The sequence below is a fragment of the Dipodomys merriami genome, unplaced genomic scaffold, assembly GCF_024711535.1.
Source record: "Dipodomys merriami isolate MVZ:Mamm:240054 unplaced genomic scaffold, mDipMer1.0.p SCAF_2, whole genome shotgun sequence".
NCBI lineage: Eukaryota > Metazoa > Chordata > Mammalia > Rodentia > Heteromyidae > Dipodomys > Dipodomys merriami.
Window position 1 is genome coordinate 93,384,592 of NW_027203381.1, and position 22,227 is coordinate 93,406,818.

Genomic DNA, 22,227 nt, shown 5'->3' on the forward strand with positions numbered 1-22,227 from the left:
CTCCTGTGTGAGACAAGGGCTAAGGTCTAGAACTTTTGCTTTCATTCATCTCAGACTGTGTACAAATTAATTTGGCAGATGTCAATCTGGTGCTTTTCACAAACACTCAATCACACATGTAAAGTATCTTCTCCTCTGCTTCCCTTTCCAACACCACCACCGACACTTGTTATACAGTATTCAGTAATATGTCCTTTGACTCCCTTTTCTGCATTTCTCATGATAGTGGTCATACGAAGATTTCTGGTCTTAGCTTTTGTGAGTGGAAGAATAAAATAATTTTTAAAAACACAACTAAGCTGTATGCAGGTGAATGTAGTTAGGATGAGACAGTCTAAAAATTATATATAGACAATAAAAGCAGCTGCCTGGTATCAACCGCAGGAGAAAGCCAGCTGCTTTCTCTATGGTGCAATGGAACAATGCACTCCCAGGAACTGTTAGCTGAAAAAGCTACTAAGATAATCTTCCATCACCTGAACAATCCTTTGCTGAACAAACAGAAAAATGGCTGTTTTCTTCCTCAGTCAAAGACACTCCTCACAAATTTCCAGTTTTCAATGGTTGCTTCCCCAAGATAGAAGAAATGTTCACCTTAAAAAAATAATGAGCATATACATTTGAAGAATAAGACCTAGTTGCACTTGCAAAAGATTAAATGGGCCATCACATGTATTATTTTGTCTTTTAAGAGCAAATGCAATCATCATTATGAGTGGAGTCCTCTCACAGACTCTTTTTTGTTCACCTTTCCTGCCATTTTTCCTTAAATATGAGTCATTAGGTCCATGATATTGCAGTTAGAAGCTTGCGGGATCACCATCCTTTTTTACATTTACTTTAAATATTTCTAAAAGTTAATCTTTACTTGGAAACTAAATACAAATAGCAAACTAACTATTCCACAGCATAATAATTGGCCTGCTGTGCTAGATTTTAGGGTAACAAAGAGAGAATTATTAAGACATGTTGAAAAGGCCAGCTCTCATATGGCCCCTACACTGGTGATTTTGTGAAATTCAAGTTATTATCACCTCCCCAGGCTCAGGGAATAGCAGGAAATGGGCATTGAGAAAAGTGACACAGGTCTGTGGAGGTGAGTGTTCAGAAAATGCTCATCTTTGCTCCAGGAATCCTTGTAGAGAGAATTCCATTAAGTAAAAGCAACCCGCTGGTATTCCCTAGGCTGAACTGTGAAACATTTTTGAAAAGCATAAAATCCTTATTTATGGAAGGAATGTTTGAAATTCAAAAGATAAATGCCATTCGGAATGCAAGCATGTTCTAGGTATCTAATATGTAATAGGACACAGCTGTAATAACAGCCACTGAACCAGGGGCCTCTCTATATCATGTCATTAGTTGACTTGTTATAAGCCAATCTCCAAGCCCTTTTTATAAGGGCCACTGGGGTAAAAAATAAATATATCATGTACTGAACATCTGTGGTTCTGTCACAAAGCACCACTCATATCAATTTTCAAGCTATATCTTAGGCTATATATAACACCCTTTAAAATGGATCTTAACCGAAAATGTAGATTAGGCACTAAAGATCTTTATTTCCATAGAGCAAAGGAATGTTTAGACTATGCCTTGGATAGCACAAACTCAGTCTTCTAAAAATTAGTTTAGTGTCTTCCTTTATGCTGAAGTACCAATATATACTTACATAGATTCTCAAAGTGAATGTTTTGTAGACGACATGGTCTCTGAGGAAGAAAACAGAGCCAAGTGCTCAAGTCAATAAATTTAGTAAGTTGCCATAACTCTTTTTGGGAAAAAAAATCTATCTAGTCTTATGAGAGGGTATTTATCTTTTCACTGGTCAAATATCATTAAAAGGGACCATAAGAAATGAATTAAATATTTGAAATAAGTAGGAAATTCTATCAGCTATAAAATATATTTGGGGCACATCCATAAATTTATATAATGAAATAATTAATGATAACAAACATGGGTACAGTAATAAGAAATTTGAACTGCAGAGAGGGTAAAGGTGATAGTGAAGAATCTAGTTAGGAGGCATTTTCAACAATCCAGGCAAGACATGAAGCCATGGAGTGGAAGCAAGGTTTCTGGTAGTCTGATTATCTTTGATATTTTGAAAATCTACTTTACAGAATAGGGCAGTAGCTCAGGTAAAAGATGTAAGGGACTTAAATCAGAAGATTTCAACAGCTTTAATATAAATGACAAGGAGGAACAGAGGTGACCTTACCAGAAATGGGATGGCCCGTGGTAATTAGTGCAGTATTAGCAACTGCTCACTGGAGATGGTAGTGATGGGCATATTCCTTACAACTCTAAGATTTTCCTTCATAGTTGGTGGAAGGACCTTAGATTTTACATGAAAAAGATTTCCTGCACTATTAGCCATCGAGTTTTGGCAGGTGACATTACATTTCTATTTATTGGAGTAACTTTTAAATACATTTCTGAGACAAATAAAACAAGGAGGCTTGATTATACATATTGTTAAGAGTCTTCCTAACTAGAGATGTAGTTTGTCAATGGTGAATTTTATTGGAAATATTAAAGTGTTACTCAATAGTTTATTCGGCTACTAGAACAATCCAAATCCAAAATCACATCCATACAAAATCATATCCATAATATATAATGTTCAAAAGTTAGCCAGCTACTCTCAGAAGAGAGTTTATAATTTGTTTGGTTATAATTTGTCTATGTATCTATGTATCTATGTGTCTATCTATGTACCTATCTGTCTGTCTATCAATGCATGTATGTATACATGTGTATGGGATTTTAGCATTCTATAATCATTTTCTCCTATCCTTGAAAACTGAAAAAAATGATGACATTATGATCTGTAACTTGGCATTCTCTGTGAATTCAAGGTAAATCTAATTCATTGAGGGGATTCATTGAGTTGCTGGTGCTTGTTGAAATCTTTTGGCAGGTGGCCCTGCCTGCATTTTCATGGCCAAACCAATCAATTTCATGCTAAGTTCTTAAACTTTTTCAGATCTCCTAACCTAACAGCTCCTTAAGATAGAAACCACATCTTAATCATCATGTTGCCCACAGTCCAGGCAGGATAATGGTTGTCTCACACTAAGTACTCAGTCAATGCTCACAAGACAGAAATGAATCAAATGTGCTATTTATTACCAAAGAAAACCAGTTTTACTTAAATCTATTTTTAACTTTGAAAGTTCATTTGTTGCTAAATGTCCCACATGGTCATTAAAGATACTGCAAGGACTGATCACTTGATAAATAAGCATATGTTAACTTATAGGTAAGGACAGGAGGGGAGAAATGAGGGAGAAGCTTTGTACTCAGAACCTGATTTTGGAACCCATTTGTACAATTGCTTAATAATAATAAAAGCAATTATAAAGGGGCTGGGAAGGTGGCTCAGTGGTAGAGTGCTTGCCTTGCATGCCTGAGGCCCTGGGTTCGAATCCTCAGCACCACATTAAGCAAAAAGAAAAAAGCCGGAAGTGGCGCTGTGGCTCAAGTGGTAGAGCACTAGCCTTGAGCTGAAGAGCTGAGGGACAGCGCCCAGGCCCAGAGTTCAGGCCCCACGACCGGACCCAAAAAAAAAAAAAAAAAAAAGCAATTATAAAATAAAAATATTTATTAAATTCAATGTAAATAACTAGGCATATGAAATACTTTTGTGTGTATTTGTTCTTGCCTTTCCAATATTTGAATGTAGATATTACCCTTACTGAATAGATGTAATATTCAAAGTGTAATTACAAAATTTAATTAAAGTAGTTGTAAAGAAAGTCTTTTCCTAGGATTGTTATACTTTAAACTTTTAAAACCTTACTTTTTTCTAGAACTTTTTCTTTTAAATTTTAATTGAACATACACATAAGCATCCAAACACATATACTAAAGAATACTTGCTTGAAAACCTTGATTTTTTTTTATTGTTTTACTCTTTTTTTTGTCTTGGTCTTGGTGCTTAAACTCTGGGCCTGGGCACTGTCCCAGAGCTCTTCAGCTTAAGGTGAGTGCTCTACAACTTGAGCGACAGCACTACTTCAAAAACCTAGGTTTTTGTTTGTTTGATTGTTTTTGTTTTTAATTCAGCTGTTTTATATGAGAGTTTTCCTGGAAAGGGACCATCAGTCCAGTCTTAAGGGGAACTCAGATTCTACTCAAAACTGTGTGCAAGCCTAAGGGAAATTTAGACTTATGCAAATTGTAGGCTGTTTACTGTTTAGCTCTTAAGAAGTCCACCTACCACTTGTATACAAAATATTGTCACTTGTTGAAGTTTATACCTTACTTCCTTGCACAAGATCATTAAAAACCTTGGTGAATAGAACCTTGGGATCTGTTGCCACTGGAAGGCTACAGCTTCCCTGCTACACCAAACCTCAGTCCCCAGGTCCAGTCTCCATTATTGTGTTGCTCCCAGTAGGCAGATTAAGGCTCATGCAAAGGGTTGCCACAATAGTCATTAACTAAGAGCTAATAAAACAGCAATGTAGCTCATGACAACTGTGAAAACCTCTTTTGAAAGCATTTTAATAGAAGGGAAATAAAACAAGCTTCACTTGGAGAAAGAGAAATAGTAAATATTGTCATTTGATTGGAAATAACTGTAATGTGCTCTCTTCACTAGAGGACACACACTCACACAACAAAGATGAAAACAGAAGACCCTGCTTTGCTCAAAAAGTACATGGAAAGAATACCCTGAATTCCACATTGAGATGGGAATGTGCTAAGCATAATTACTTTTTTAAGTTACTTTTTGAGGACATTTAGAATTTGCACATATTGCCTATATAGTAAACTTACTAAAATATGCCTCTTAAAAAAAACAACTGATAGTAATGAAAAGCAAAAGGTGAGCATTTCCTCAGTGACTGAAAAATCAGTCTCCTGTAACAATGTGGTTCTTGGTAAAAGTTTATTATTTTACATCTTTTTCCAGAAAGAATGTTACAATCATCTTTTGCACCTACAGTTTTTTTTCCTTCTGTAGTTCTGTGCTTTTCTTTTCCTTAAACTTTGCAGATACCTTTTGATTTTTCCCTTTATTAATATTATCTCAGAAGTATAGATTTCCCACGAGTTTTTCCTCATGGTCAGCTTAGCACTGGCATGAAGACAACCCACAACCACACACAGAGGTATGGTGGGAAGGGAGGGAGGGTGCTATGGAGGAAGCACGAAATACCTGTCACACTCAGTGACACAGGGAAGGAGGGTTGAAGGATCATAGCTCTGGCCAAACATGAAGTGAATCCCTGCCTTAGGAAAAAACCAAGGCCAAAGGGAGAAGAATAGTTTAGGCTATTATATGCAAAGACCTGGAATGAGTTTGAAGTAGAGGAAGAAGAAAGAAAAGGAGGAGTAAGAGGAGGAACAATAGAGGAAAGGGGAGGGTGGGGAGACCAGGAGAGAAAGGCAGTCATCCTTAGGATACACTGAAAACATACTCTTGAAGGGCATTTTTGGATTCTTGTCTCAGATTTTCTCTCAGATTTTCTCTGCTTCCCAGCTGAGATACGGCTTCTCCCTTCTAACATGCTGAATCCAGGATATATGACCTTCACCATAGGCCCAAACTAGTAAGACCCCGTGATCTTGGACTTGAAGCTCCAGCATTGCAAGCCAAAGTAATTCTTTTTTTAAATTCATAAGTAGCCTGTGTCAGGATTTTTGTTACCCTGGTGCAAGTCAGAGTAATATATATGTGTAAAAGAGAAACACACTGGTTAAGAGCAGGATTCTTCACACATTGTAGTTTATTCACTTACAGCCATCTGAACTTAAATGATTAATATAATTATGTAAATGACATTTTGCAAGTGTTAATCATATCAAGAGGCACAGGTCAATAATGTTAAGATGGAAAAAGGAAGTAAGTGTAAACTTCCTATCATTTGGCTTTAACATTATTTAATTGCTGTGAATGTTGGAGAAATTCAGAGCTCCTGCCCCTGAAGTAAGATACCTCATTGTTCTTGTAATTTACATGTGTATTACAAATTTTTTGGCAAATGAATATAAAATTACCTGAGAAAGAGATACCTAGCATTTTTTCAATTTGAAAAGATACAAGTCAGCATTTAATAACTATTTCTTTCTTGATTGCTATATGCCACAGTTAAAAATAGTATTTCTCCCTGTATCTGGTTATTAGTATTCATTTGTTTTTAAGAATACAGTTTAGTAGAAACAATCAAAAGACTATGGGCTGGGAAGGTGACTCAGTGGTAGAGCACTCCCTTTGCATGCTTAAGGCCCTGTGTTGGATTCCTCAGCACCACATAAGCAGAAAAAAAAAGCTGGAAGTGGCTCTGTGGCTCAAGTGGTCCAGTGCTAGCCTTGAGCTGAAGAGCTGAGGGACAGCGCCCAGGCCAAGAGTTCAGGCCCCATGACCAGACCTCCCCCCCCCAAAAAAAAAAGACTAGTTATCCATCTCTAGGCAAAAACGTTCTCCATTAATTAGAATGGTATTAAAGATAAAAAAGAAGAGTAGACAGGAATTCAGGTGGATTTGGGAAGCTCTCAGCTGTTCCTAATAGGGCATGTTTCATATTGTTATGGTTTTATGAACTGATGGTTCTGAATAACTGTCAGGACAATATATGGTTTTGCTTCTGTTGGGCTTATTGCTTATCCTGTAGATATGTAGCATGTCTCCATACCAGGATGTGATGGCTGAAAGGCATCATTAATGTGTTAAATGGAGTGGAATGCTTCTGAGACACTGTGACACATCACTTCTGAGTGATACTCCCAGATGCACAGGTATCTGCCTCGGTTTCAAAACAGGAGAGAAGAAACTATATGCACTGTGGCCACAGTAACATGCATGTTCATTTAGAGTTCTTCAGTTGGACTCAGAATTCACATGATTACACAAGGAAAGAAATGCTAGGTTAACAGTTTAATACGTAGGATACATTAATTGTTCAAGGAAACAGGAGGGAGAATAGGCCGTAAGGTACATTAGTGGCATCTTCTGATATTTACTAATTTGGTAGGTGATTTTTTCACTATGGTTAACTTTCTGATTCACTACATTGTTTCCTTTGTATTCTGGAAACTACATAAATATTCTTCTAGAACATAATTTATTTAAGAGTATAACTACACAGAAAGCACCTTATTTTATAAGCAGCTTCCTCAGAAAGTTGAAAGCTAGACTGTCTTTGACATGAAGTAATCATCTTCCATTCTATGAAGCCTGTCTCTAAATTCCAAAACAAAAATAAGGTTGGTAGGGAAGACATATTTTGGAATAAGAAAGCACTAAACTTAGAAATAACCTTATTTGGGGCTGGGAAGATGGCTCAGTAGTAGAGCACTTGCCTTGCATGCCTGAGGCCCTGGGCTCGATTTCTCAGCACCACATAAGCAAAAAGAAAAAAGCTGGAAGTGGCACTGTGGCTCAAGTGGTAGAGCTGAAGAGCTGAGATACAGTGCCCAGGACCAGAGTTCAGGCCCCATGACAGGTCCCCCCCCAAAAAAAAGATATAACCTTATTTATCATTTAATAATAATAATAATAATAATAATAAGCAACTTCTTTTTTTGAGTTTTAACCTTTGGGCTCATTTTTAAACATGTTGCTTACTTAAGAGTTAGTAGATATTTACTTACTTTTGTCCTAATGGCTAATGTTACTTTGTTCCATGAAGGAACACAGGCCACAGAGCTATTGATGAAAAACTTTCTTAAAAAAAAAAATCTTTCTACAGGAAATAAAACTTCATCTGTTACCCCATTAACTGGTTAGTAATTTTGTGTTCTGTGTAAAATAACTTTTATTAAAATATTTTTAAAAACTTTCAAAAAGTTATTGATTGATTAAAATCTATTAGTAGCAAAGTTCAGAGTTATATTCCCAGAAAGATAATTTTATTTATTTTTTTCTTTTTTCTTTTTATTGTGAAAATACTGTACAGAGGGGTTACAATTACATGGTCAAGATAATGAATACATTTCTGATCAAGCATTGTAGCCTTCTCCTTTGTTTCCCTTTCCCATCACTTCCCATCCTCCCCTTACTTTCCCACCCAATCCTTCCCCCCCCACCACACCAAAGTTGTAAAGTTCGTTTTCAACATAACGACTTGTACATCTCATTGTTGCAATGGGTCCACCTGTATCCCTGTTTAAACGATTTGCTTTTCCCCTTCCCTTATTTTTTTTTTTATTTGTTCATCATGGGGCTTGAACTCTGAGTTTGGGTGCTGTCCTTCAGCTCTTCAGCTCAAGGTTAGCATTCTACCTCTTAAGCCACAGTGCCACTTCCCATTTTCTGGTAGTTAATTGGAGATAAGAGTCTCAAGGACCTTCCTGCTCGGGCTGGCTTTGAACTGTGATCCTCAGATCTCAGCCTCCTGAATAGCTAGGATTACAGGTGTGAGCCACTGGCACCTGGCTCCAATTTTATTTTTTTTAATTAAAAAATTATGTAAGTGGTATTCTAGTTAAATTATTTCATGTGATGGATAGCAAGTTTTGACTGCATGAAACAAAGAGTGTTTTTAGCACAGAAAGACTGGGCACTAGCAAGCATTTGTCATAAAGGTAAGGCTAGGAAAATTGTCATTACTTTGAATAGTGCCTTGCAGAAGTTAACAGGCTTTCAGTAGAAAATAAAATTGACTTACTTTTTTCTTTTAAATCAGAACAATTTCTGCAGAATGACAAGTATAACATTTCTGGTACATATTGGGCATTGATAAGTGATAAATTGATAAATCAGGCTTATAAATGTGAATTGATCTTTTTTATTTCATTGTATCTGATATGATTTTACAGAAATGTATTCATTCAATATTATAGATTAGAACAATATTCAAGATAAAAACTAAAGGCAAGCAGACCAGACCCCAATTTGTTTGTGCCATGAGGATTGTAGAGAAATTTGGAAAGGTTAGAAAGCTAACATTTTTGTATGAAAATTGTAATTGTTCTGAATTTGGTATATCAGTTAAGATTATATAAGACACATATATGTATATATATATACATATATATATGGAAAATACTACTGAATTGTTTAGGAGTAAGAAGATATAAAACCCACACTGTAGAGGAGGCCACATTTAAGGTGGCGTGGAGGACAGAGAAATGCCAAGGTCCATGTACATTGAAGAAGTAAGGTGAAGCTGAGAAATGAGCCAGATAGATAGAAAACCCAAGGATTCAAGATGTTCCTGCCAGTAGAAAATTTAAACCATGCTGCCAGAAAGAGACAATCAGTAGGTTTTGCAAAATAGAAAACAGTCTAACTAGAGACATAAACTCCACTTCTGCCTCTGTGTGTGTGATCCAGTGTTTCTTTGGCTGTCTAGCTACTGGCCCTGTCTCCCTTGTACAAGTGTTCTAATAAACTTTGTTTGTGCTATCCTTTCTTAGCAAATTCTCTAGAACTCAGTTTCAAATACTTATCACCCGAAGGTAATGGTCAAGTGGTCCATAAATAAGTAATGTATTATTAACAGAAATGATAGAAATGATAAAGTGTGGTAAATTGCCAATTTTAGAAATATCAGAAGATATACAAGAAATGTATTCTTTAATAATGTTTTTGACACATGAACAAATAAAATTTTATTGTATAAAATAAAGGGTAAACAAAGGAGGAGGCTGCAATGCTTGGTAAGAAATGTATGCATTATCCTGCCCATGTAATTGTAGCCCCTCTGTACAGTATGTTCTCAAATAAAATAAAATAAAATTAAAAAAAAAACTATACACCTACTTTCAGAAGAAAAGTAAAAAGGTTAGTTTAATCTTGGAAATTGCTGAGTTAGGAAGAAAGATAATTTAGAGTTCAAAAATGCACAAAATGTTTCCTTCTAGCAAAAATTTTAAGGAGGAGAGATCATGAAAAAGAAAATGCTGGTTTAATATGAAAAGATATATATATGTATATATATATATATATATATATATTCATAAAAGCCTCAGAAAAGAGAGAGAAACTTCTTTCATCTAATGTAAACTGAGAGAAAAATGATGGCTTTTACCTAAGTTTCAAGCCAAAGTTTATCTTATTATAGAATTCCAAGACAAAACATTTCTGGGATGGGTAGTACATTAATATCAACAAATTAGGGTAATCAAGAATTCTACTAAAAAAAGGTCCCAAATAGCCAAAACTTAATTTTGGATTGACTTTATGACTCAGATATTTTTAAATATTTTAGAGCTAAAAATTGGAGATAATCCTAGCACTCATTTTGTTCAGAAATTCACTTGTTCAGAATAGTACTTACTGGACCACTCTCCATTGTTTTCAAGTTTACAAATCTTTTTTTTTATTAATAAGTTTTTTATTGTGAAAATACTGTACAGAGGGGTTACAATTACATGAGCCAGCATTGTTACCTCCTCCTGTTTCCCCTTATCATCCCTGCCCTCCCATGCGCCGCCCCCCTCTCCCGCCCTAGCAGCCCACCAAAGTTGTAAAGTTCGTTTTCAACATTACATCTTGTACATCTCATTGTCAAGTTTATAAATCTTAAAACATAGATTGAATTAAGGTGCTCATTGGATATTCCACAGTGGAATCTTCCACATTGGATTACCCAATCTATTATTCAAATTGCTTGGTCTTCCTTGCTTAGCGAAATTGATATCCTCTTATTTCTTAACAAGAAGCATCCTTTGTCACCTTCTATTATATTTGATATTTGGGTAACAATTCCAAGATTATTTTTAATATTTCTGTCCATTTTTTCATATCTAGCTGATTTATTTCTACATTTTTCAAAATATATCTCATGTCCTTTCTCCAATATATTTTCTTAAAAATCTTAACTTTATAAAGTATTTAATTACATTCTATTTTATACAACTTTATTGATTCATATATTTTTTAAATTGATATCTAGATTTATACAGGTCTCTGCTAATATAGAATATGAACATAAAATAAGCATGAATATAAAATTATTTTTATATAAATTAATATTCATATATAAAAATAAGATGATTGATTAATCCACTTAAATATTTCAGTGGAAAGAAGTCCTGCACAGAATACTATAATTTAAATTCATAAATTTTAGTATTTCTTTTATCTTGGAATCTCTCTATATATATTTATTTTATTTTATTTTATTTTTTTTGTCATTCATGGGGCTTGAACTCTGGGCCTCAGCTCAAGGCAAGCACTCTACCATTTGAGCCACTGTGCCACTTCCAGTTTTCTGGTGGTTAATTGGAGATAAGAGTCCCACAGATTTTCCAGCCTAGGCTGGCTTGAACCACAGTCCTCAGATCTCAGCCTCCTGAGATTGTAGGTGTGAGCCACAGCGCCCCACTCAATATAATTTAAAGAAGACCATTAATATTCACAAAATTATTATTATTACTTATTGTTATTATTGTGTGTGTGACTCTGTGTGTGTGTGTGTGTGTGTGTGTGTGTGTGTGTGTGTGTCTTGGGGCCTGAACTCACAGCCCAGTTGCTGTCCCTGTTTGGTTCAAGACTAGCCAAAGAGTTGAGCCACAGCTCCAATTTTGGATTTTCTGGTGTAATTTAGTGGAGACAGTCTCATGAACTTACTGCCAGGCTTGCTTTGAACTGTGATCCTCATATCTGCCTCTTGAGTTTCTAAGATACCAGTCATGAGTCACCAGTGCCTGGCTGAAATTACTTTTTTGTTAATGTGTTATTAGGTATTTTTAATTCCCACAATGTGGAGAAGATGCTATATGGATCAAAACAATTGAAAAGAAAAATCAGCAAATGTGACTCCTTCTTCAATGGAAACAATATACAAAAGATAATACAAGTGTTTCCTAATAAGTTATTTATGGGCAGGGATTGGTGGGGAGAAAATAGACCAATTAGTGAAAGAAAAATAAGTAAGAATATTGAAGGAGAATATATTTTTACTTGTGGATGATGGGACTTTCCACTAATCATTGATTCATTCAATAAATATTTGACTAATAACAAGAAGTTTTGTACTAAATCTTGCAATTACAAATGTGAACAGTTGGACAGCTTCCAGACCCTCATGAAATATACATTCTTCCTAACAATTGCATTCAGTGGAAAATAAAGAACCAAATAAGGAATTATTACTGGTTCTTGTGAAAGAAGAAATGTGCATGGCAATGTGGTAAGGGAGTATGAATGAGAGAACACAATGAGAACCAAAGATTATGAAAAAAATCTAAGGTTTGATTGCAAATTAAATAAATAACAAATGAGATCTTGAAGAATCAGTCATTTATAATGGGCACATGCAATTATCTCTGTGTATTATTCTTACTGCTGCTATCATTGAATTATTTGTATCTTTCTCAAGAACAAAGAAAAACTCATGACATAGACAGAATGCAAGAGACAAAGTGCTTGTTAAGAATGTTAGGAGGGAGGGAGATTTGTTTGAGAAAGTGTTCTTTTACAGACTGAAATCAATGGGAGTGAGTTGAGAACAGATGGGAGAAATTAGATGTAAAAAAGGGGAGATGAAATTTTCTTTTCATGCTTAGATTGCATTGTCTTGAAAACCTGGTAGTTCAATGAATATGAGAAAGTAAAAAGAGGGGTTAGGTCTAGGGAATCTTGGAGATGACAAGGAGAATCTCTTGCAGAATGGTTCTAAGAAACCCAGTGAGCAGTAAGGAACAAGTTTATTCTGGCTGGCTTAAATTACAACAGAATTCCAAGCAAAACTGTACTCTGTCTCCTAAGCTGAATTACTTTCCTAGCTTCAAAGTATGAGTCACAGAATAACAGAAAGAATAAGATTTAGAGATGGAAGTTCAGCTGGAGTGGGGAAATACCTTCAGAGCTTGGTATCTATTGGAAAAGCTTCTGGGATCATCAGGTTTTCCAGCAGTAATGTAGGAGCAGAGATAGACCTAGAAATGTCATAATTCTTTGCTTATTTTTTTTATAGTCTGAGATCATTCCTACTACAGGACATTAGAAAAATGCAGATTCAATAATGGAGGTGGATTGCCCCTGAAACTGGAAGGTAAATGTGCCTATTCTAAGAAAAAAAGTTACAAGTTACAAGAAGCTGTAACTTTAAGGATTTTTGTTTTGTAATTTATAATTCTTCCTTTATCTCTGACTCATGGAATAATAGACATAATCTCTTTGTGGAAGCCATGTATTTTTTTTTTATCATTGACATAGTTGAGCTAGCTTTGAGACCTGAGAACTAATATCTGAATTTACCACATAATCCTTTACAATTTAGAAGGCGCCTTATCAAATGGGCATCGCAAAGCTTTTACAGTGTAATACAGAGAAGAATCAGCACACTCAATCTCGATTACAAACTAAATTAAAAGGACACATTCACATTTGCCCTTTATATCTATGTCAGAGATAAAGAAACTGGAAGGAATTTAAACACTGTGGTATCCTATCAATCAAGGCCATAGCCTTCTAGTGTTAGAGAGGTTATTTATTTATTTTTTTAGTCTACCAGTCCATTAACCTTCATGAGAAGAAGAATAAAGCAAAACAAAGGAACAGACCCTATAGAAATGGCATTGTTTAAAATTGTGCTTGGATATCTTACGCTAGAGATCCGAAATTGTGATGAAGATTTATCTCCCCAGGCTTTTAAAATGATATGGAAACCCTGAAATGAATATGTCAAACATATGCGGTGGTACACATTATAGACAAATTTGTGATTTTTCTTTAAAATGAGTGTAGGGTTAGGGAAAGTAACTGAGATCATCTTCACTGCATCTGTCATCCAGAGCGATTTGTAAGTCAGAAGGCCAAAGCATGAACCGCATTTATTTTTCAGGGTCTTGCCCTGATCTTGGCGGCCACTTTACCTAGATTCATTCACTAAATGTATATGGAACTATTAATTTCTTGATAAATGCATTGCCAGAAAGCCAGAGAGGAATACGATAGGAAATAAAGAGGTCTTGCCTATATTTATATGTTTTTGTTTGACTTAAGAGCTAATTATAACAGAGATTGATGTCTTCATTTTAAACAAGGTAATAAATCAACAAGTAAACTATAAAGATTCAGGAAATCAATTTACCATATCATTACAACTTCTTAGAATCCTTGTGTTCAGTGGAGATGAGCATCCATAATAACACAATAGATAGCAACAGCATTACAGTATCCATGGTTTTTTTTCTCACAGAAGGTAGTTAAATAAAGCTGATACAGAATTTTAAATATCATTCATTACAAAGGTTAAATATCATTTACTGAAGCAAAGAAAGAGCATACACTGTTGGGACTGGGATCTAACTTATAGTGGGGAAATCTGAATCAGTAAATAAGAGTAATGACTCAGTGCCACTTCATTTAAGTCAAACCTTCTGCACAAATAAAATTTACATATGACTAAAGGACAATGTAAAATAATGTGACTGTGAAAACAAGATGTGGGAATTAATTTAGGATATGAAAGATATATAGAGATATAGATAGATTTATATCTAGACATCTATCTTTCTATATATGTTTATATGTATGTGTAATACATATTTATGTGTGTATGTAAACACACACACACACACACACACATATATATATATATATAATATATATATCATGTAATAGATTCCAACAGGGATTATATGAAAAAATTTGTCATTAACATGGCAAAGATAGGGATCCTTCAAAGGAGGGAGTGCTTGTACAGGATTCTAGCTATTGCACTTGTGCTAGGATTTACTTTCTTGGTTGCTGGATTATGGGAAGGATGAAGGCAGACATGAAATACTGAGTTTAATTAGCCAGTAGAGGTGCATTTCTATTCTAATCTGAAGGATTTGTTAGACCAGACAGTACAAAAATATTTTTAAAATTAACAACTTCAAGAGTTATCCTAATGCATACTGATTGACTATCAGCCTTGGATGGCAGGGCTCCTGTATTCCTGGGAACTGAGTTTACCTTCCTGAGCTGGCGAAGGAACTGAAACAACTGGTGACAGTTTCTTTGGCTGCTACTAGACCTCTTCCAGCGGACAGGAGACTTCCACAGACCCTACTTTCTCTTTGTCTACAGCCTCTAGCACATACTCATATCTTCAGAGCAAAGGGTGATTCCCATTGAAAGCATATAAAGTGCTATTATTTAAGCTAAACTCAAGCAGAACATGATAAGTTCTCCACAATTTGAATATGTAACTCCATAACTACTATCTATCTCAGATCCCCAGATATTTAAGAATTTCTGTTGGGAAGCAGTGAGTTCAGCCTAGTTTTTAGATAAGGTACTATAGATATGCCTATATATAAGAAAGAATAAACAATATATACACCACATAAATATGAAAATAAGTTCTCTCTCTCTCTATATATATATTAGATTAAGTCACATCTCAAGAAATAAAATTTACATAGCTAAAAGACAGGTCAAATAATGTGATTTTCATCCCAAATTAAAAACATATATAGATACATAGATAGAGTAGATAGAGTTTACTCTCATCTGAATAATTGAGTTATTCGTTCAGCAAGATATAATTGACTAAATATAATAGTAGGAAAAACTCAAGGGTTCATTTGAATGTTTCTCTCCACCACTTTGCCGGGTGCTCACTGCCCAAATGATTCCTCAGTTGCACGTAGCATACAGGAACTAGAAACATGATGAAAAGTGTACTCACCAGCCTGATTAGTTGTGATGCTCACTGCAGCAAACTGTCTTGGTGGGGAGCTCAGTTCTGAAACCCCGTTAAGAGCATCAATCTCAAAGGTGTAGTTCGTGTGTGCCAGGAGGTCTGTCACTGTCACCGTGGTGTTGGTGAGTCCAAACTGTCGAGGGAGGAAGCGGACATTGGGGCTGCATGGTTCGCACTCCTTCACATTCCACCCACATTTCTTACATATGATGTTGAAAGTAACATCTTTCCGGCCTCCCGTTTCCAGAGGCCAGCTCCAGTCCAAGATAACGGAGGTCTCATTTATATTAGAGATAACATTTCTTGGTGCAGATGGAGGTCCTGCAAAGTAGTTCAACAAAGATTAATGAACTTCACTTCTGCTTTCTAGTAAAAGGGAAAAAGATAATTTACAATGGAACTGAAAGAGGTAAATAACTATCCTGTCTTTATTATCTACTTTTAATTCATCCTTAGCGGATCCATGAGATTATAGACACATGCATTCAAGAGCCCTGTCCCTCCTACAGTATGAATGGGAGAGTTTTGAGTCAAGGTTGAGGATATATTCACAGTGTCCAGCAAAGGAACTCACCACTAAATTCAATACCCATGGGAATAGTTAAGAAAACATCAGTATTGCTTTTATAAATCTTAGTCTTTTTTTCACGGTGACCTATGACCAAGAGATAGTAAGAGGGAATAGAAATGTAAAAACATAAATTCACTGACTATAACCTCCCCTATCCTGTCAAATATAATGCAAGATCCTTAAAGAAGATACAGGAAGTGCTTCTAAACACCAATTCATTTTGGGTGATAGATGTTGCATTTGAGATGAGCGAAGCATGAAAGAGGGAAAAGAGAAAGCTTTCAACTGCACATGGACAAAGAAAGGACGTGCACAAATGTTTTAAACACAAATATGCACAGAACAAAAGAAAAAAATGAAAGCAAAACAAAATGATACTAACAAAACTCCAGCACAAGAACCAGAAGATAAATCAAACCAATTATGGAAGCATGGGTTGCAGCAGAACTACTCACGGGTACAAGCCATGGATGGAGGGTCTTTTTCTGCTCGGAAGTAATTATTCTCACACCTGCAGTGCACTGAACCATCTTCATAGGTAGAACTGTGAGGTGGACACTTGGCACATTTCGTATTACCATCTGAAGCCTTGTAGAAGCCTGGTCGACAAGCTACAAACAAAAGGGCTCTTTTAAGTTTCTGCAGATTATTTGGTAGGTGTATATAGAAAATACATAGAACAGACTGTAGAGGAATGCCTTTATGTTTTCTCCCAGAATTTTCAGAAGCAAATATATACATATACATTTGAATTTGTACCAAATGTTAAGGGAACCCCCCAACATACACAATATTTAGATTATTTTGGCACTACAGTATGATGAAATTTCCAGCTTGTGTTTTCACAGCTTTCCTTGGCATTGGACTATTTGTGGAGAAAATAAAGCGAAACCATGTCACCATGCAGTCATTCCCTTTTTAAAACATGATGCAATGTGTATACTCTCTACCCTGCAGTGAGCAGTATATTGCTTATTGACTCGTTTCCTAATGGTTCTATGAGTGTATAGCTTTGTCCTACAAATTGTAAGCAACTGAAAGAGAAAAAGAAATCATAGCTTCCTGTATATTTTAAAGTTCTTGATACTTGATTCATGTTTTATTTATTTTTTCTTGACAAGTTTCTTACCTTTTGTAATGAGAGCTTACAGTAAATATTTAAACACATTCCCTATCTATATGTGAAATAGCTTGAGTTGCTCATCTACTATGTGATCTTTCTTTCTGGCCATGGTTTCACATAGCATATTTTTGGTAAGTTCAGTGAGTGATTTGTCAAACATTGGTTTGATCTGGCCATTTAGCACTCTATGAAGCATCTTTTCTCATATAACTCAGTCTGCAAGGAAATGTAAAATGATGAGATCTTCTGATTCAGTTTTGTATGCTATTGGGAGCTAAAGTAGTAATGAACAATTCTAAAAAGTAATTTCCATATTACTTTGAAGAATAATTTAAGATTCAATTTTTAGGTTTCATTTTGGAAGTCTCCAGACAAAACTCAGATTCATATTTCATTGACAAAGAATGATATTTAACAGAAAGGAGTTTGTAAGATTCTCACTGATTTCCAGAACTTTTTCCAATTTCATCACATATTGGGAATAAATTTGTTTTTTGAATTTAAAAAAAAACCTGGGTGGCAAAAATCTTAACATTTATAATCACTAAATGAATTTCCTAAAGGAAGCACATTACATACATATTAAAATACCTTTTGCAAAATGTTTCTTGAAATAAAACATGGAAATGACATAAAATTGACCACTAGAATGACATAAAATCATAGTCACTACTAATCTAGACTTGATGTTTACTAGTTCCCACTAAAAATGGCTGCTGTAAGAGTCATACAATACGTTGAACAATCTTTGGTGTCACACTGAGATCCACCTGAATAAATTCTACAGCTTCAGTCTAATATGGAATAGGATTAAGATTCTAAATGTTTTTTGCTTTGTTTTTAAGTATTGCTCAGAAACTCCTATCATATATAAATGCTATAAAGTATATAAACAAACTATGCACTTCTGGTTTTAATTTCATTCATACTCTAAGTGACTTTTATTTTATTTTTCAAGAGGGCAAAGTTGCATCTTTATAAAATGAAGTGCTCTGATGTATGAATTATTTTGTTTGCCTGTAGGTTTTCCTGCATAGTTTTGTTTGAGATCATTGCAGTTTAAAAAGATTGGCATAAAGATATTCACTAAACACTCATTTGTATTTGTTCATATTATACAGGCTGTGGGATAGTTTTAAGAAAAGACAATCACATAACTACTTTTGTCTACCGCAGGGTTTATTTGGAGTACTGGTACTAGGTATATTTAATAAATCAATGAGTTAAGAGTATGATGTCAGATATCAGTGGCCCATGGCTGTAATCCTTGCTACTCATGTGGCAGATGCTGAAGAAGATTTAAAGGAAGAATTTAATCCAGAATGAACAAAAAGACTGTGAGACTCTACATATAAATTAACTAGCAGAAATACCATAATAGAGGTGTGATTCAAGTGACAGAGCACCAGTCATGAGCAGGAAAGCCCAGTAAAAGTTTGAGTCTTTGAGATCAAGCCTTAGATCCAGCACAAACAAGAAAAAATGAAGGAAGAAGGAAAGAAAGAAAGAAAGAAAGAAAGAAAGAAAGAAAGAAAGAAAGAAAGAAAGAAAGAAAGAAAGGAAGGAAGGAAGAAAGAAAGAAAGGAAGGAAGGAAGGAAGGAAGGAAGGAAGGAAGAAAGAAAGAAGGAAAAAAAGAAAGAAAGAAAGAAAGAGAGAGGAAGGAAGGAAGGAAGGAAGGAAGGAAGGAAGGAAGGAAGGAAGGAAGGAAGGAAGGAAGGAAGGAAGGAAAAGGGAAGGGAAGGGAAGGAAGGAAAGTAGGGAGAGAGGGAGGGAGGAAGAGAAGAAGAGAAGAAAAGAGGAAGAAAGGAAAAGAGGAAGAAAGGAAGCAAGGAAGAAAAAGGAGAGAAAATAATGTGACTCAAACTATTTACCATAGTTTATTAAACTATGACTAATGACTTTAGAGATAATGATAGTAAGGGAGAGGTAAAAGCATGTTCAGATAGTTTAATAAATGTTTGGTAAGAATCTATTTTTTTCAGGTAATAGCTAATTCGGGTTTTATTCATCTCAGGTTTATCACCTCAGCTACTCCACAGTAACGATTTGGAGAATCACAGTTTGAAAGCAGACAGACAAAAAGTTAGCTAGACCTCCACTGAAGCAATAAGCAAAGCATGGTGGTATTACCCTGCTATCCTAGCCTTTGGAAGGAATAAGTAGAACAAGGCTACCCTCTGTGAAACTGTGGGAGAGAGCATGAATCAAGTGGTAGACCATTTCACTTGTAAGTGACAGACCCTAGCTTCACACCCTAGTACTACTACAAAACACTTAACTATAATTAAAAATAATAATTTTCTATAACAGAAAGAGCTCTTGAAATAGAAATGGGCAAAGGTGTTTAAGAGGCTACATTGAAGAAACACATTCTTACTGAGGATTGGAACACAATTCCATAGGAGTGTCACTTGAAATAGATCATGAAGACAGTAGAAGCTGGCCACAAAGAATGTTAATCAAATGCACAATCGATATGAAAACACACACTGATATGTGAAGAAATGAAGCTACCACTGTTGATTATTTGCCCAATATCAAAACCCTGGTTCCTGCTAGTTAATGAATTCTGTTGATTCAGTATTGTACACAAGAACTACTCTCTTACTCTTTGGTTGCATCTAGGAACCATTAGCTAAAACTATGGCTAAAAACATGGCTGAAAAAATAGAAAGAAACTATAATGACTGTCATCAACATAGCTTTTTCTTTTCTTACCAAATAGACCAATGCAATTAAGGTCAGTCTAAATGACACAACAATGACTTCAAAGCCAAGCAAACACTAATTTCAAGGTTTCTTGCCTCAGGAATATGAAATTTTGCTTAAGTCATTTTGGTTATGTAGTAGAAAATACTTTTAAGTGATTAAACCAGATAGAAAATTCTAATAAGGAAGAATAGCAGCCATAGTAGAGCTTAAAAAGATAACGAGGAACCACATTGACCAGTATGTGCATTTTATACCTACAGTAATGAAGCCTAGAAAGTTAAGCAGACTCAACCTTTAGGATAGATCTGCATCTTGTGATATTTAATGGCCAGTTTCAACCACCAATTCATGTTTATTGAATGCCAAACACCAAAAATATGAAAGATTACAATAACTTTTTTAAAATTTGATTTTCACATGTATCTACTTAATCAAACAATTGTTTTCAGGGTAGAAAGTTATTCATTTTATAGCCTGGAGAGTTGAAAGACATACATAAAATAAAAAGAGAAGATAAAGAAATCCAACAGTATAATTGAAACAAGAAAGATATTATTTTGTATTTTTAATTTTAAAAATAGACCAAGTTACTCTTGTATATATGATTTTATTTTCTTACCTATCCCAAATTACTAACATATTTTAGGATAATGTATTCAGAAATGATTTAGAAGTTCAAATTGTCCCCATGTGTACACTCCTAAAATAATACTTAAGTAACTTTAATACAGTACATACAAATCAGACCCTATGCAAAAATTACAGGATTATGATCTCTGAAAATGAGAGCATTTTTAGTATAAAAGATAGGCTTTATTCCCAGTTGTTGTAAACTAGATTTAATCCAAAGTGTGGCAATTTTATATCTTAAATTTTATAATGATAAATCAATATAGTATAATCCATAGCTTTAAATTAACCATTAAAAATGTGAGTTGGACATGATCATTTATTTGGAATCTCATGTATTGTTGTCTTCATAAAATAGTCTTTAATTTTGCTTCCATTTATCCTACTTTGTCTGGGTTCCTGCATGTGAGAGAAGTGGTCCATGTGTGATAAAAATACAAGTTCCAATCTAATCTCTATACTAAATAGATGTTATCTTGAACTCCCTGATGAAGCATATGCAAACTTTAATGTGGCTGATGGCATAGTAACTTCTTCTTCTATAAATAATTCCTAGCTCCTATTTTCAGTAACTGTGCATTGCTAGCTAAGAGCCTGAGCAGTTCAGTGATGGGAGTTCTTTCCAATCAATTTCATATGCACCATATCTAGCAGGTCTACCACCGAGCAGGTGATGGGCTCATTAGGTATGTGACTAACATGCAACTACTTGTCCTCCAAATACTCTTACTGCCTTGTTTGAAGTCTAACTGGTATTGACTAAGTTTCCTGTAAATTATCTTCAAGCCAGACACTATGAAATGCAACAATTTCAGGTCTGCAGAACTCTAAGACTTCTTAAACTTTCTAAATAGGAAAAAAAATCTTTACATTCTACAGAATTAAAATTAGCCATCAAGAATATAAATCTATGTATTGTGACAGGAAAGTAAGTGACATTCTTTCCTGAACTAAAAGAAATACATTTGAAAATGAAGTGGCAGGGGTTTTTTTCGGTGTTTTTCTGTGTTCAAGGAGACATCCAAAGAGTGTATATTTTTTGTCACTGGATGGATTGAACAAATAAATTGATTTACAAATAAATACCTAATGCTAAAAATGTTATCTCCCCTAAAGATCTCTCTCTCTCTCTCTTTCTCTCTCTCACCCACCCACACACACACTTATACACACACCCACACACACACCCTCTTACATAAACTCTATCAGAAACTGAGTGCTTGTGGCTCATTTTTGTAATCTTAGCTGCTCAGAAGGCTGAGATCTGAGGCTTATTGCAAAATCTGATAACTTCCAGGTCCATGCATTCCCCACATACACATAATATTTTCTGTATCAAATCATGGTTTGTTTGGCACCCAGGTGAATTCTACAACTTGGTTATGTAAATAGTATCATGATAGAAATGGTATGCTCAATTTTTTTTCTTTTATATTGATTAATCTCCTCTGGAAATATGCCCAAGAGTAGAGTAGTGGTGTCATAAGGTAGGTCCTAAGAACACTGTAGTTAATGAAGTAATTTTCACAATAAAATTTCCTGAAAAATTTTAGCTTGCAAATAAGTTTGTGAAACTATTATTGATATT

General features: G+C 35.0%; 1 protein-coding gene across 3 annotated transcripts in view; it reads right to left on the minus strand.

Moving 5' to 3' along the window:
- The window catches only part of Epha3 (EPH receptor A3), a 321,384-nt gene that overhangs the window by 100,870 nt on the left and 198,287 nt on the right, over nucleotides 1–22,227 (minus strand). For all 3 annotated transcript variants that reach the window (XM_070030435.1, XM_070030434.1, XM_070030436.1), the window contains exons 4-5: nucleotides 16,629–16,784; nucleotides 15,588–15,923 (exon numbers count right to left, since the gene is read on the minus strand). In XM_070030435.1, coding sequence (XP_069886536.1) covers nucleotides 15,588–15,923; nucleotides 16,629–16,784 — 492 coding nt within the window. The remainder of the gene's footprint in view (nucleotides 1–15,587; nucleotides 15,924–16,628; nucleotides 16,785–22,227) is intronic.